The 15,871-nt window shown below is 48.5% G+C and overlaps 1 protein-coding gene across 4 annotated transcripts in view; it reads left to right on the plus strand.

Annotated features, from left to right (window-relative positions):
• C3H8orf88 (chromosome 3 C8orf88 homolog) overlaps positions 1-15,871 on the plus strand; it is a 242,820-nt gene that overhangs the window by 210,782 nt on the left and 16,167 nt on the right. The window contains exons 1-2 of one of the 4 annotated variants that reach the window (XM_059723899.1): positions 20-5,906; positions 11,414-12,902. The exons of 2 other annotated variants lie outside the window; for them this stretch is intronic. In XM_059723899.1, coding sequence (XP_059579882.1) covers positions 11,630-12,580 — 951 coding nt within the window. In that variant the 5' untranslated portion in view covers positions 20-5,906; positions 11,414-11,629 and the 3' untranslated portion in view covers positions 12,581-12,902. Of the gene's footprint in view, positions 1-19; positions 5,907-11,413; positions 12,903-15,871 lie in introns of those variants that run through there. One more of the 4 variants, XM_059723906.1, reaches the window with a different exon arrangement.

Consider the following 15,871-nt stretch of genomic DNA (forward strand, 5'->3'; position numbering starts at 1 on the left):
CAGTGTGCAGGGCCTGATCCAGCCTGTAGATCAGTTCCATACCACTTGTCTGACCCACAGAGCCAAAAGACTGAACACCATTTATCTAAATCATATCTTCTGGTATAATCCTCTCCAATGTTTAGGATTTTGTAAGGAAAAGAAATATGTCCTGCTCCTGACTCGAATTTTGGAATGTTGTTTTTCCCATTCTGAGAAATTCTCTTTTGCTATTCATTTCTAAAATGATCCAAAGATCAATTTTTCTGCTGGAGAATAACATGACTCATGCTGTATATTACATTGGCATTCCAACTGCAATCTGATTTCCTTGAAAACAGTGTCCCACTATTAATTTACATTTTTATTTTCATGTTCAGTCTAATAGTGTCTGGGTTTTGTTTTGTTTTTTGCAATAACTCATCTTTTTCCTAATCAGCAGGCTACAGCTCCATTTAGTCAGCATATATGACCTCTTCCAGTTCTTAGCTAGAGTTGGTTGAATATCATAAAGCAGCTTTATAATTTTTTATATTAAAATATTTGCTGAAGTCTAGCTGTAGGCTAATAAATCAAAACATGCTGTTCGTGAATAACTAATTTGGCAGATGTGTAATATTTTCAAATGAAAGTACTTGAGAAATGTTTTAATTCATTCTCCTTGAGCATGAAACACTTGAGGTTTTTATAAAACAGAACTTAGAAACTTCCAGTTTATATAAAGAGGAAGATGTAGAAACACAGTGCTTAGATTCAGTAAATTGGGTCTATTTCAGGTTTATTGTAAATAAGATGGAGCCAAGCAAAAAGCTGTAGCCTTTAGGATAGTGAAAACAATTTGATTCAATCTGTTATAACTTATCATTGCTCCTATTACTGGCTATGCCCCTCCAACATAAATCTGAAGAGAAACAGTTTGAAACTGCGACTTTCATCAATGAAATAATTACATTTCTGGAGCCTTGAGTGCAGCTAGAACCTTGTTACCATTACCAACTTGGTGAAGTTTAGGTTCTCAAAGCTTGGAGAGACATGTTGATCTCTTACATCTCTTTCCATGTCTTATGCTTGGTTTCCCTTCCTCTATTCTCCATCTGAATAGGAAGTATGTGATAAACAGGGATCAGAGTGGGAGGGAGAAACTGCAACTGTTTTACACATTAGCCACAAAACAAAAAAGCCCTGCCAGCTCACAGAAGGTTGTGCAGATAAAGGTTCTAAGTCTCTGCAGGACACTGGACTGAGCTATCAAAGCGGTGAGCAGGATTATTATTTACATGGCAACAGCTCTTAGAATACCGGTCCTAATCATTGCCCAGTACCCCATTTGCCAGGCTCCGTACAAACACTGAACAGGCAGCCAAAGAGCTTACAATAAGCGCAGTCATTGCATCAGCGGTTTGGGGACTAACGTGTGTAATACCCTAAGCACTGCTTTGAAAACCAGTCTGTTCTGTCAGATGCATCTCTCATTCACAACAGTGAGAAAAGCACTGCTGGGTTTAACATGGGTATTGTTAATAAATGACGAAGTGCAGTTCCCTAATCAAGTCACTCTAGCTAGTAAGTGACTATGAGCTATAGAAGAAAGTTAAGCTCAGAGGACTCTCTTTAGAATGAATGTAATAAAGTTTGTGACAGCTGTAAGGCAAAGGAAAAAAAAAGAAGTGTTAGATTTAATCCATTGCCATCTGCATTGATTGTACTGCCCACTTAATTAGACAGAATTAATATTCTTAGAGACTTCTAATTTCTTTACCAGGTGGGGGCCTCCTGCTGATGTCAATGACAATGGATACATAACTCATCTCACTCAGGGGTTGTTTCTTCCTCTCTCTGCCTTCCCCCACCCCTTTTGTTGCTATGCTGGATTGTCTTGTACCACAGCACAGTTAAAATCTTTTCAATCACCAGTAACTTGGGACAGAAGCATCCTTGTCCCAGCCTTATCCATAATTTTAGTTCCCTCCATAAACTTTGGTCTCCCATAACTGCACATATCCCTGCAAATCACTCCATTTCCCAAAGCCCCTTTCAATCCAGCATGCCTCATCCCAGAATCAGCTGCCCAGCCTGCTTTCTTGGGACATCAGCGATATGTGAAAATCAACCTGTCTGGAAGGTGCTGTAAATAATAAGTCAGATTTACCCTTCTGCTCTTCCTGGTTCAATTCCACTGACATGGTGAAGGACACAAAAGTGTATGGACACCTGAATATTTAAACTAAGTACTACCACCAGGATATGAGAGGAGAAGTAGCACAATATATACAAGCTGACTTAAACTACTAGATCATCCCAAACAAACGAGCATCACCACACTTCAAGGGAGCACCCAACCAATGTTGTTCTCCTCTGAGCCCTCTAATAGCTTTTGATTATGTAGCAGAATTATCTTTTGAGCTCTAGATGATTCCTGGGCTCGAGATTCTGCAGTTTTGATTGATGGAGCCCATTTGCCAATCAGAAGCAAGCCAGGGTAAGCGAGGCCATGCCCTTTCCCCAAAGGGAGGGGGCAAGGAGCAGTCTGGACCTGGTTTGAGACTGCACCCTGCCAGATCTGGAGAACTTCGGGGGTGGGGCCCCTGAAGCGTATAAAAGGAGAGCATGATTGGCAGCGACAGACAGTGAGGAGAAAGGAGCTCTGGAGATGACCATCCTCGGGACCCTGCCTGAACCTTGACAGTGGACAGGTCAGTGCGTGGTGCTCAGGCTCTAGGAGCTGCTCGAGGTGGTTTGAGCCTGCCAGCCTGGCAAGCAGCTGGGTAGGTGGTGTGTGGATTGACACACAGAGAGCCGGCCTTGGGGGTAGCTCGAGGCAGCTCAGGTCCTACCCGGTGCACATGTCAGTGCATGGAGAGCTAGCTCTGGGAACAGCTCGAAGCTGCTCAAGTTAGCCCCGGCTCTAGGCTGAGTAACTGGAGACCTGCAATGTGGCTCTGCATTAAACTAAAAGAGTCCTTGTGCCCAGAGCAGGGCCCAGGAAAAGGAAGGACCCCTGGTGTGAGGCCAGAGAACCGGAGCCAGTAAGGGCTCAGTTCCCATGGGAGCACACTGGGGGCCCAATGTGGGGCACCAGGCTATTGAGAGGAGCTGGAGGCGGCGCTGGAGAGAGGCCCTTGTGGGACTGGCCACCAGGGGACAAGCCTTGGCTGCTTCAGAGTGGGAGTGCGAGTTGCTGGGAAACAGGTCCTGCAGGGGAGGTGGGCTTGGGAGGGTCTACCGCCTCCGCCCTCCTCCATTGTGAGAGGGGGCGTGTCCCCATCCCAGGGCTCTAAAGGGGAGGGACTCCAGGGAACACCCAATGAGGTGCTTGTTGGTTTGTATTATAGAGATTAATATAGTTATGGGTACTCCTTGAGGGAGTTTATATGGGTTTATCTGTCTTCATTGCCTATATGTGTTTATTGCCTATTATCGGAACTTACCTATATTGTTGCCTGCGTACATCTATGGTATTCCTACCTCAGGCTACCTGGGTTTATTTAAGTTGACATTCATATGTCTTTGTCCTAGGGGAGCTGGGACGCCAAAGGAACCCTGGGGCAGCAAGGAGTCCCACTTACCTCCCGCAGAGCCGGAAGAGCCGGAGGAGGCATGCACGCTGAGGACGCCGGCGCGGGTGATCAGCCGGGTGTTTATCCAGCTGTAGCAGAGCAGTGGGGGCGGAGGATGCCTCCCGGAAGGAACAAAAAGCGGCCCCGCCGAGGCAGCGGGGCGGTTGAGAGGAGGAGACGGGAGGAGCGAGCTCCTTCAAGGAGCGGATCAGCCGCCACACTCAGTAGCGAGGAGAGAAAGGGGCGGAGCCAGAGCAGGCTCCGAGAGAGCTAGCAAAGCAACCGGCAGCAGTGCTAGTGAAGGAGCCTGCTCTGCAGTTGTCGGCAGAGCCAGTGAGGAAACCGGCTGCAGCACCGGCAACAGAGCCGGAGGAGGAGCTGACTGGGTGACAGGCAGCAGAGCCGGTGAGGAAACCAGCTGCCTCACAAGCAACAGGATCAGTGGAGGAACTGGCCGCATTGCAGGCAGTAGCGCCGGTGAGGTAACCGGTCGCACCATAGACAGCAGAGCCAGCGGAAGAACCGGCTGCATCACGGGCTGCAGGATTGGAGCAGGAGCCGAGGCGGAAGGGCCGGGCTGGCGCCCCAGTAGGCTGTACACCCAGCCTGAAGACCTTTATTGACGGCCGGCAAGTCGGGGGCGAGAGGGTGGCAGGCCAAGGACAATGTGGAAGCCAGAGGAGGTAGAACGTACGGTGGCGAGTGGCCGGGGTGTAGGGGAGGATGGAGCCCCGAGAGTACCCGCCAGGAAACGCGCCGACCCTGGTGGCTGCCCCAAGGGAGGACCCCCCACTGAAGTTCCATCCAAAGTCATGGTAGGTGAGTTAAGGGGTCCTCCTGACATCAGCAGGGGTATCCTCTGGGGTTCACCCATAAGCCCAGGGCACATGAAATCTTGGGCCCGGGCAAAGGCGGTGCAGGAACATCTATTAGAGCAGAGGCGGGCACAACGCGGTGCATTGGCCGGGAAGATGGAAGACCCGGACATGGCGGCCTATGCCAATGCCCAACCCGTGCCTATGACCACGGCTGATGTTCGACCGCCAGCAGGAATGGCTCAGACGTAGCCAGGTGTCATTCAAAATGCCGAAAATGACGAAGGATGACAACCCTGAGGCTTACATTGAGGCCTTTGAGCACCACGCCCTGATGACAGGCCTTCCCCAGGACTACTGGGCCAGCCAGTTGGGGGCCCTGGTGGTTGGTAAGGCACAGGCTGCCTATTGGGCCATCCTGAGGGATGAGGCCCAAAACTACGAACGTGTAAAACAGTCGATGCTTTATCGGCTAGAGATCAGCCCTGATCGCTATCGGCGCCTGTTCCAGGCCAGAAAAGGGCCCAACAAGAGACGGCCCCAGGTACTACTGCAGCTGCTACGGGACCTTCTTGACAAATGGGTGAACTCCATGGGATCCGACCACGAGGACCTGGCGGATCAAATCGTCCTTGAGCAATTCCAGAACAACCTGGAGGAAAGGACGCAGCGCTGGGTTTGGCAACACTTCCCACGGAGTTGTGAAGAGGCTTTGAAGCTGGCAGAAGCTTTCGCAGCTGCGGAGGCGAGCTAACCGAGGGAAAGGAGGAGCCCGGGACCGATGCCAGTGTTGCCGAAGGAAACAGAACGGTGACGTCCCCCTATTTGGGGGGCTGGCAGGGATGTAGTGTGTTTCAACTGCGGGCAGAATGGACACCTCTCGCGAGAATGCCCCAGCCAGCCCACTGAGCGGTGGGTTCCGGCTGACAAACCCAGAGGCTTCCCTGACCGGCACCGCGGCCCAGAGGCAGGTGAACCCATGGACTCTAGCTATGCCAGCTGTGAGGGGAATGCAACATGGAGCCACCCGATCATTAAGGCCTGGGTGGACAGACACCCAGTGCAGGCCACTCTTGACTCAGGGTGCGCTCAATCCACGATAAGGGCTGATATGGTCCATCGGCAAGTGGGAGGAAAGGTCCCACCGGTGACGGTGGCCTGCCTCCATGGTGAGGTCGAGCGTGTAGGACGGCATTGGATCCAGCTGCGCATCATGGAACACCAGAGGGAACTCCTGGTGGAGGTGGTGCCTAAACTGGCATGTGAAATGTTGACAGGCAGGGATTGGACACCCATTTACGACATGCTGGAGCGGGTGAGAGACGTGGAGCAAGCATGCAAAAAGATGGGGAATTGTGAAGGATGGTTGGGGAAGTTAGAGGAGGACTCTGACGCCGCTGAGGAATCTGTAAGCCTCGACCTAGATAATATCACCAGCAGCGGACAGTTTTGGGAGGCGCAGGTTGAGGACCCAGAGCTTGGAACCCTGTGGAGACAAACCCAAGGTGCCAGGGATAAGGCCAGATCGTCATTAGAAGAGCACCCCCGTTTCAAGGTAAGGAACCACCTCCTCTACTGTGTACTGGGGCATAGGCGGGAGGGTCCTGTAGAAGTGCAACTGGTGGTGCCGAACCAATTCCGCCAGGTCATCTGGCAATTGGCCCACGCGAGCCCTGTAGGAGGCCATTTAGGGCGAGATAAGACCCTAGAGAAGGTGAGCTGGTGCTTCTTTTGGCCCAGGATGGGGGAGGAAGTGGCTCGATGGTGCGCGGCCTGCCCGGAGTGCCAGAAGACCCGGACTGAATGTCCTGCCAAGGCCCCACTACAACTAATGCCAGTCATAGACACCCCCTTTACAAGAGTGACCTTAGATGTCGTGGGACCTTTACTGCGCAGCAGCTCTGGCCACCAGTATATTTTAGTTATGGTGGACTGTGTGACGCGTTATCCAGAGGCCATCCCGTTGCAGGCAGTAACCGCTCCTCAGGTGGCAGAAGAACTAATAAAGTGGATAGCAAGGATGGGGGTCCCAAGGGAGATCTTGACGGATCAGGGCAGAAATTTCATGTCGGGCGTCATGAGGGTGGTGTGTAAAACACTGCAAATCCAGCAGATACATACCTCGGTGTACCACCCTCAAACCAATGGGCTGGTAGAGCGCCTAAATGGCACCATCAAGAGGGTATTAAGGCATTGCATTCAAGGGGACCCTCAGAAATGGGACCTACTGTTGCCTCTGGTGCTATTCACTCTTAGGGATACCCCTCAAGATTTCTTGAAATTTTCCCCGTTTGAGCTGGTTCTGGGGCATCGACCCCGAGGCTGGTTACAGGTCATATGGGAGGAGTGGGAACAGGATAGCGGGGCGCTGCAAAATCTGGCGGGGTATTGCCAAGTGTTCCAACAAAGGATAAGAACGGCCCAGGGCATAGCTCGTGAAAATCTGAAAGAAGCTCAGGCTCGACAGAAGGAAAAATACAATAGTAACACTAAGGAGTGGGTTTTCGAACCAGGGCAACGAGTGCTGGTCCTGCTCCCTACATCCACGAGCAAGTTCTTAACGCAAAGGCAAGGCCCCTTTGAGATTCTCCGATGGGTCGGGCCCGTGGATTACGAAGTACCCCGGCCCGGGCCATCTCCAAGACAAGCGGATCTTTCATGTGAACCTGCTGCGGGAATGGAAAGAGCCAACAGGCTGGGTTACCTTTGTAGAGAACGACGAAGAGGATTTGGGGCCCCAAGGGGCAGGACAAGATGCGACACCCCCTGAAAAGGTAGAACAGTTAATTGGAGTGGGGGAGGACTTGTCTGAGCCACAGAAGAGGTAGACGCGGAAGTTAATACACGAATTCCAGGATGTTTTCCGCAAAGAGCCAGGATGGGTCCGGGGTGCGATTCATACAATTAAAACCCCACCAGGAGCTATAGTAAGGGAGAAGTGGAGGCCCATTCCCCACCACTTGCTAGAAGCCATGCGTGAGGAGGTGAGCTCCATGTTGAGACTAGGAGGGGTAAGACCGTCCTGAAGCCCTTAGAGAAGCCCTCTGGTTCCTGTACGCAAGCCTGATGGGTCGCTTAGGCTGTGCGTCGATTACAGAAGACTGAACGCTCTAGCGTTCTTTGATGCGTTCCCCATGCCTCAAATAGACGAACTGATAGAAAGGATTGGAGAAGCCCAATATATATCGACTCTGGATCTCGCCAAGGGGTACTGGCAGATTCCGGTGGCCCCGGCAGATCCCGGTGGCCCCGGCAGATCGGCCAAAGACGGCTTTCCGCACACCCTGGGGTCTCTATGAGTTTGTGAGAATGCCCTTCAGGCTACATGGAGCAGCAGCGACATTCCAATGGTTAATGAATCTGCTGCTGGCCCCCCACGCTGGGTACGCAGCGGCCTACATTGACAATATCATCATATACTCACCTACCTGGGCACACCATAAGCAGGCTCTCAGGGCTATACTATCAGAGCTAAGACAGGCCGGCCTCACAGCGAACCCGCAGAAATGCACCTTGGCCAAAAGGGAAACCAAGTATTTAGGGTTCCTGGTTGGCAGGGGCACTATCAGACCCCTGGCCAACAAAGTGGAGACGGTGCAAAATTTTCCAGCCCCCCAGAATTGTCGCCAGCTACGGTCATTTCTAGGGCTGACCAATTACTACCAGAGATTTGTGCCTCACTTTTTGGAGCTGACAGCTCCCTTGACGGAGGCATTGAAGGGGAGGAGGAACGGGACGGTAAAGTGGACAGAGGAGATGGAGCAGAACTTTGGGAAATTAAAACAGGCACTCTGCGAAGACGTAATAATGTGCACCCCTAATTTTAGGAAAACTTTCATTTTGCAGACGGACGCCTCCAAGACGGCAGTGGGGGCCGTCCTCACTCAGGAGGAGGAGGGAATCGAGAGGCCGATAGCGTATGCCAGCCGCAAGCTGTCATCAGCAGAAAAGAGGTATGCCACAATAGAGAGGGAGTGTCTGGCCATCCGATGGGCTGTGGACCATTTCAGATACTGTTTAATGGGCTGGGAGTTTAAGTTAGTAACGGACCATGCCCCTCTCAGGTGGCTAAGCACCGCTAGAACCGATAATGCCCGAATCACCCGATGGGCATTGGCCCTACAGCCTTATAAATTTCAGATCGTGTTCAGACCAGGAAAGTCGAACACAGTGGCGGATTTCCTGTCTAGGTGTGACAGCAAGAATTCAGGCGAACGGAGGGAGCACCGGACGGAGAAACCCGCCAACCCACCAGATTTGACTCGGAGAGGTAAAATAGAAGTGCCTCAAGGCATCTTGAGGGGGGGGTTGTGCTCCAGGGGAGCTGGGACGCCGAAGGAACCCTGGGGCAGCAAAGAGTCCCACTTACCTCCTGCAGAACTGGAAGAGCCGGAGGAGGCGCGCACGCCGAGGACGCCGGCGCGGGTGATCAGCCGGCCGTTTATCCGGCTGTGGCAGAGCAGTGGGGGCGGAGGATGCCTCCCGGAAGGAACAAAAAGCGGCCATGCCGAGGCAGCGGGGCGGTTGAGAGGAGGAGACCAGAGGAGCAAGCTCCTGCGAGGAGGGGATCAGCCGCCACACTCAGCAGCGAGGAGAGAAAGGGGCGGAGCCAGAGCAGGCTCCGAGAGAGCTAGCAAAGCAACCGGCAGCAGTGCTAATGAGGAGCCGGCTCTGCGGTTGTCGGCAGAGCCGGTGAGGAAACCGGCTGCAGCACCGGCAACAGAGCCGGAGGAGGAGCTGACTGGGTGACAGGCAGCAGAGCCGGTGAGGAAACCAGCTGCCTCACAAGCGACACGATCGGTGGAGGAACCGGCCGCATTGCAGGCAGTAGCGCTAGTGAGGTAACCGGTCGCACCATAGACAGCAGAGCCAGTGGAAGAACCGGCTGCATCACGGGCCACAGGATTGGAGTGGGAGCCGAGGCGGAAGGGCCGGGCTGGCGCCCCAGTAGGCTGTACACCCAGCCTGAAGACGTTTATTGACGGCCGGCAAGTCGGGGGCGAGAGGGTGGCAGGCCAAGGACAACATGGAAGCCAGAGGAGGTAGAACTTACGGTGGCGAGTGGCCGGGGTGTAGGGGAGGATGGAGCCCTGAGAGTACACGCCGGGAAATGCGCCAACCCCGGTGGCTGCCCCAAGGGAGGACCCCCCACTGAAGTTCCATCCAAAGTCGTTATAGGCGAGTTAAGGGGTCCTCCTGATGTCAGCAGGAGTCACCTCTGGGGGTCACCCGTAAGCCCAGGGCACACGAAATCTTGGGCCCGGGCAAAGGCGGCGCAGGAACATCTCTTAGAGCGGAGGCGGGCACAGTCTTTATTGTGTCAGTGCCTTGACTTACCTGTTCCAAAGTGTTAATGCTATTTCTGTGCCAGGGGGTTAATTATTGCATCTGCTGTGAATCACATGGTTCATGTTTTTGCAGTCCCTTGAAGTGGTGACATATGTTGATTGTAGGTTATTGTATATGGTGTCACATACTAATTTTACTGTAAATATTTAATTTTTCTTATTCATATTTATTTATTGTAGCAATAAATTTGTATATAGTTAAGTGCTTTGTCTCAGGCTGGCTCTGTAGAGAGGGGAGGGAGCTGCTCCCAGGTGGCAGGTCCCTCTCTCAGCACTCTTGCCTGACCACCATCCCTTCCATTGGCAGACAGGGCACACCCCTGGGTGTACCTGGGCTACAATTACCTAATATAATGGCTAGAATGTGCTTGTAGCCTTCTGCCAAGGCTGCTTTATCAGTGCTTGTTCCTAGCAGGTAAGAAACTAGGCCTAATTGGAATGGTTGTGGCCAGATCCTTCTCTGGCTTATTTGTCTAAGGTTGTAGCTTATGGATATCACAAATTAACTATGGGCTACCAGAGACTACTCCATCATCCCCTGTATGTCCAGATACCTTATTTCATGTGTACCATGTGGGAGGAGTGAAAAGGTTGGTCTCCATTTCATGTCAGACCACTCAGCAATCTACTACATGCATCACTTCTGAAAATGGTCCTGCTCACGTATATAAAGGGTGCATTCTGTTGAGCCATGTGTGCATAGCTATATCAGATTTTCATGTGCGTATTTGATTCCACTTGCTCAGAAACTCTGAAAATCAGTTTCTGAGCTTTTTGTCTTAGTGCTTCTCCTTCATATGCTGTTTCCTCCTCCATTTTGATCTGAACCAGTCCTGCCCAGAGCCACTTGCCATACTTTGAGAACTTTGATAGGTTATGAGCTTCCGAGTCTTTTGTTTAGTTGAATGTTGCACTTCTTGCTGGTTTCTGCCTTCTAAAGATCTGAAGGGAACCTTCATCTGCTCCATTTGTAAAGACAAAAACCTGTTGTATAAATTCATTAATATTCCCTATATCCTCTCTCTGATTCTAAAAAAAAGTTATTTTTTCTCAATTTCTCTGTCTTTGAAAAGCTTTCCTCTATTAATTGAGATACTCTGTACTGTTTATTTCTTACCCCACTATTCCTATTCTCTCCCTCTTGATTTTTAGTTTAGCTTCTTTCCATAGTCCCCCATTTCTGTGTGTCAAGTACTAGCTGGCACTGAATCTGAACCCTTTTGCTCTTCAGAGGAGATACACAGGCTATAAAACTAGAACAGGTGCTGGAGAATAGAAATCTGTTTTTATGGATAGAATTGGTTAAGTAACGTTACCTGTTTGGTAAGCTTTAATACAAACAAAATGTTGGCAAGTTAGCTGTAATGCACTGTTGCACTAGTAGATGGAGTTAGAGGACCAAACTAATGTTTCAAAAGCAGAACAATACCCAGAGGAAAGTAGATTAAGAAAATGACAGGGGAAAGTTTTGTGCATTCGAGAAATGCACAGCTGTTATTGGAGTACAGAAAACAAAATATATTGGAGCTGAGCAGGAAAATTTTGATGAAACATGTTTCCATTAGAAAATGGTGGTCTGTCAGAAACAATTTGTTTTGTGGAAAACTGTTGATTGACTTTTGAAAAAAATAATTTTGAAAAAATAGTCTGGTAAAATGAAAGTGTTCTGGTGTTGACTTTATTTTATTTTATTTTATATTATTGTATTTGTCAGATGAAATAATATTAAATTATTCTGAAAGCTCAAGACTTCCTCAAGAACTGCACCATCAAACCCTTGCTATACTTAAGATACATCGATGACATCTTCATCATTTGGAGTGAGAACCTGCAATCTCTGATTGAGTTCCACCAGAAATTCAACGATCACCATCCCTCCATCCGACTTTCTTTAGAATACTCCAGCACCAACATCCCCTTTTTAGACACAATGATCAGTATCCAGAAGGGTAAAATACAGACCACAGTATACAAGAAACCCACAGACCAACATACATATCTGCACAGAACCAGCAATCACCCCAAACACACCAAAAAAGCTGTGATATACAGCCAAGCCCTCAGATACCACCGCATCTGTACTGAAGAGAACACCCGGGATTGCCACCTCACCAATCTTAAAAAGGCTTTCACCCAACAAGGGCACTCCTCCAGAGAGGTAGATCACACGTTTGAAAGAGCCACCCGGATACCACGTGAAGAATTGCTGCAGTACAGAAGAAAAACACCCACAAATCGCACACCGGTGGTTATGATATATCACCCATCCCTTGAACCTGTATGGAAAATCCTCAAAAAATTGCAACCCATATTAGAAAAAGACCCTATTCTTAAAAAGATCTTCCTAGAGCCACCCATCCTAGCCTTCAGACAAGCACCGAACCTTGCCAACCTCATCACCAGAAGCAAACTTCCTCAACCCCAGAATACACCAAAAGGATCCAGACCGTGCCAGGACAAGAAATGCAAAACCTGCCAACACATCTCCACCACCTCCACTATTACTACACCCCACAACAGAGCCATCAGCATCCCAGGATATTACAGCTGCACCTCCAGAAATGTAATATACCTCATCCAATGCACCAAATGCCCTGATGGAAGATATGTAGGAGAGACCAAACAACAACTGCGCACCAGAATGAATGCACACCGGAAATCCATCAAAGACAGAAACACTCAATTACTGGTGGGGGCACATTTCTCACAGGAGGGCCACTCTCTCTCCAATCTCTCAGTCCTGATCCTCAAAGGAAATTTACACAACACTTCCCAGAGACAAGCCTATGAGCTCCATTTCATCAACCTGCTGGATACTAGAGATCAGGGACTAAACACAGACATTGGATTTTTGATACATTACAATCTGCCTGGCAACTGACTCCCAAGCCCAGCCCAGCCCAGCCCCTGGCTTCTTTACTTTTCACTCCATCCAAGAAGAGCACACATCAACTGCCGAAGCTTCCTTAGCCTGACAAAGGGTTTTTGAACCCGAAAGCTTGCTTAATAACTATTCTCCAGCCATTTGGGTTGGTCTAATAAAATATATCAAATTCACCCAAGGAACCTTGTCTGCCTATGTCCTTAGACCAACACGGCTACAACCTAAACCCCTGCAACTTTATTTTGGAGTTTGTTCTAGTTTGAAACAGAAAAACTTCAAGAGTTCCTTCAGAATGAAAAGTCTGATATTTTTTTCACTGGCTTTGAAACTAAATGCTACATTTTCATGTGTATAAAATACTTCTCAGATAATCCATACCCCTTTAAACTCACTATTCCTCAAAATAAGTACTCCGATAAACACAGATAATCCACACCCCCTTAAAAGAAGGACTCTGACAGGTGGTTTATTATAGGGGTGCTTAACCTCTGGCCCATGGGCCAGATCCAATGTTGGGAGCTGTGTCATCTGGCCTGTGGGGCTCCCCACAAGTCTGAAAATTTGGCAATGGGAGAGCAGTAGCAGTGTTAATTGTCATTCCCTTGCTGCCAAATTTCCCGACCCATGGGGAGTCCTGCAAGCCAAATAATGTGGCCCTGTACACCAGAATGTGCTAGCATGTGGCCAGATCTGAGCATACAGGGTTGGCTGGTACACAGCTGGAACTGAGCACATGGGGTTGGGCCTGAACTCACGTGGCTGGATCCAGGACTGAGTGCTGGCCAGATTTAGGTAGTGTACGCTAGCTGGAAAGTTTGGTGCTAGAAGTACCTTCTTTAGCTTATGGTAAAAAAGAGAAAACTGCTTGATAAACTTCCCTCATATTACCTACATACCAGTATAACCCACAAAGATACTGAAATAAAGTGTTTTTTTTGACAGATAAAATACAGGAAAATACAATAATTTGCAGCAGGATGAACATTTATTTGGAAAGTAATATAGTAGCCATATTAACATTTGAAACCTAACTCTAAGAGTGACAAGTAAGGGTCAGATTATTTTCCCATTCACCTAAAGGTCAAAACAATGCAAGGTTTACTCAATTGCCACGAGTGCATACAAAAAAATCAGATATTGATCTAGGACTGTCTTTGGGGAAGCTTCAGCATAAAAATTATAGATCACAGTTAAAATACCTCCCGCAAGACTTTTAAAGCAATTTTGACTTAAAATTGAATTAGTATAGTACTTAGAATTCAATTAGTATAGTACTGTGAACTAGTAAATTTGCTGATACTTTAAAGAAGACAGTGAAATATATTTGTAGAGTGTTTCTTGGAGTACATTCCTCCACTGGTAGGATGGCTTAAACTATGAGAGAAATAATTCACCAAGACAATGAAAAAAGATAATAGTCTTGTGCGGGCCGGGCGTGAGGCGCGGCCCGTCTTTGCGCACGCGGGCTGTGGCCAGCAGCCCGGGCACACGGGGTCGGAGAAGACCGGGGGCGAGCTAGAATTAGTCACGGACGCGTAATGGTTGATTTAAAGATTGTTTACTTACACCAAAGATGGTCGTGGTGTAGGCTGGACAGTTTTCCAGGCACAGCTCCGCTTAAATCCTCATTTGAGGATCACGACAAATTAGCTCTCTCCAACGGAGTTGTTGAAGCTCCGTGGGTTCGTTTCTTTTGTTCCAGGAAGGGATACGTCTAGGAATCTATCAGCAACGGGGAGAGGCCAGAGGCTGTTCAGCCCCTGTTGCCTTTTAAGAAATACGTTGGGTCTGTAAGGATCCGCAGCGCTTAGAGATCTTCACGCAAGGCGAAGATTTTTCTCTCTCTAACTCCAATTTCTCTCCAGCTTGGGTGGAAACTACCCAAGCTCTTTATACGGCTAGCAAGCCAATCCCTAGCCGCCACGCGTGCATAATTTCACGTGAACCAATAATGTGGTTCGAATTTGAATACAAATGGCGGGAACTCTTTGCACCGAGCACTTCTTAGATGCAAAAAGAAATGCACCATGCAAAGAAAGCTACAAATTGGCGGGAAATTCTCCGTTGCACCGGGATTCTCTTCTGTAGCAGAAAACTCTACCGTGCAAAGAAGCTGCAATTTAGCGGGAAAATAATTTAGCAGTGCCAAAGCACACACAAAACAAAAATCACAACTTTGGGTTGTGACAAGTCTTAAAAGAAACAGACAAAAATAACATCATGGGAATGTACATTTTTATTGCTCAATGAATTTCAGATCAACACCTTTATTTATAGGTTTAAAAAATTGTGTTTCCTTTATTTATCCTCTCACATATATGAACTCACTCTCACGTTACTCCTGATTCATGCTGTTCTAAATGAAAGGTGACTCTGGCTCTGTTTTCTTAACTCTAGTTCTGGAAACTCGGGATCTGCTCCTCAGTGATGGTAATGTAAAACAGGAGAATGCCCACCAAATCAAGTGAGTTACAAGTGAGATTAGGCTCAGGCACTCAGCCTGTCTGACAGTCCAGTTGCACTCATGATTCTTGCATTGTCTGTTCTCTACTTAGGGCCAGCTCTGTATTTTGAGATGCCTGAAACACAATTTAGATGATTTTCAGATGCCTAAGTCCTACACTGATCCTAAAGCCCACTGTGGCCACTTAACCCTGGAGGTGTTTAAATTAAGTTCTTCCCTGCGGAATTTGAAAGTTCCCTAGGTGCCTACAAGTTCATTTCTGCACATCACTGAAAACTGACCTATTCTCAGCAGATATTCACTGGCTTCTGACCAAAGATCCACTGGGAACCAGAAACTAAGCACAGCTGTGAAATTTGCTCTGAGCACACCTCCAGTTCACTCCTAATTTGAACCCAGGGGACTGGGTCCCTCCAAAATGCAGCCACCAGAAAAACTAGTTTCTTAGGAATAGGAACATAGGATTGAAGGGCCTCCTGGGCTGTCAGGGCCAGTCCTCAGCATTAGCAGATTATTAGCAGACTACTGTTACTTTATTAAGATTATCTTCTTCCAAAGCCCTGACCATGTCACCTCATCATCCTCACTTAGATCCATCCGTCGCTGGTTTCTCTTCTCCTTCTGCAGAAGCCCTTCTTTTTTGTTTACAAGGCTCTGCATGCTTTCCTTATTCCCAGCATCTCTGCTCTCATTTCATCCTACATCTACCTAGATCAATATGATATTTTTTTTAAAGAAACTGATGTGAAACTGCATAGTTTTGAACACTCAAATTTTGAGCTTCGGTATTGCAAAACAGCTTTTGCAAACACTTTTTTGTTGCT

This window comes from Alligator mississippiensis, chromosome 3 (assembly GCF_030867095.1).
Source record: "Alligator mississippiensis isolate rAllMis1 chromosome 3, rAllMis1, whole genome shotgun sequence".
Classification (NCBI taxonomy): domain Eukaryota; kingdom Metazoa; phylum Chordata; order Crocodylia; family Alligatoridae; genus Alligator; species Alligator mississippiensis.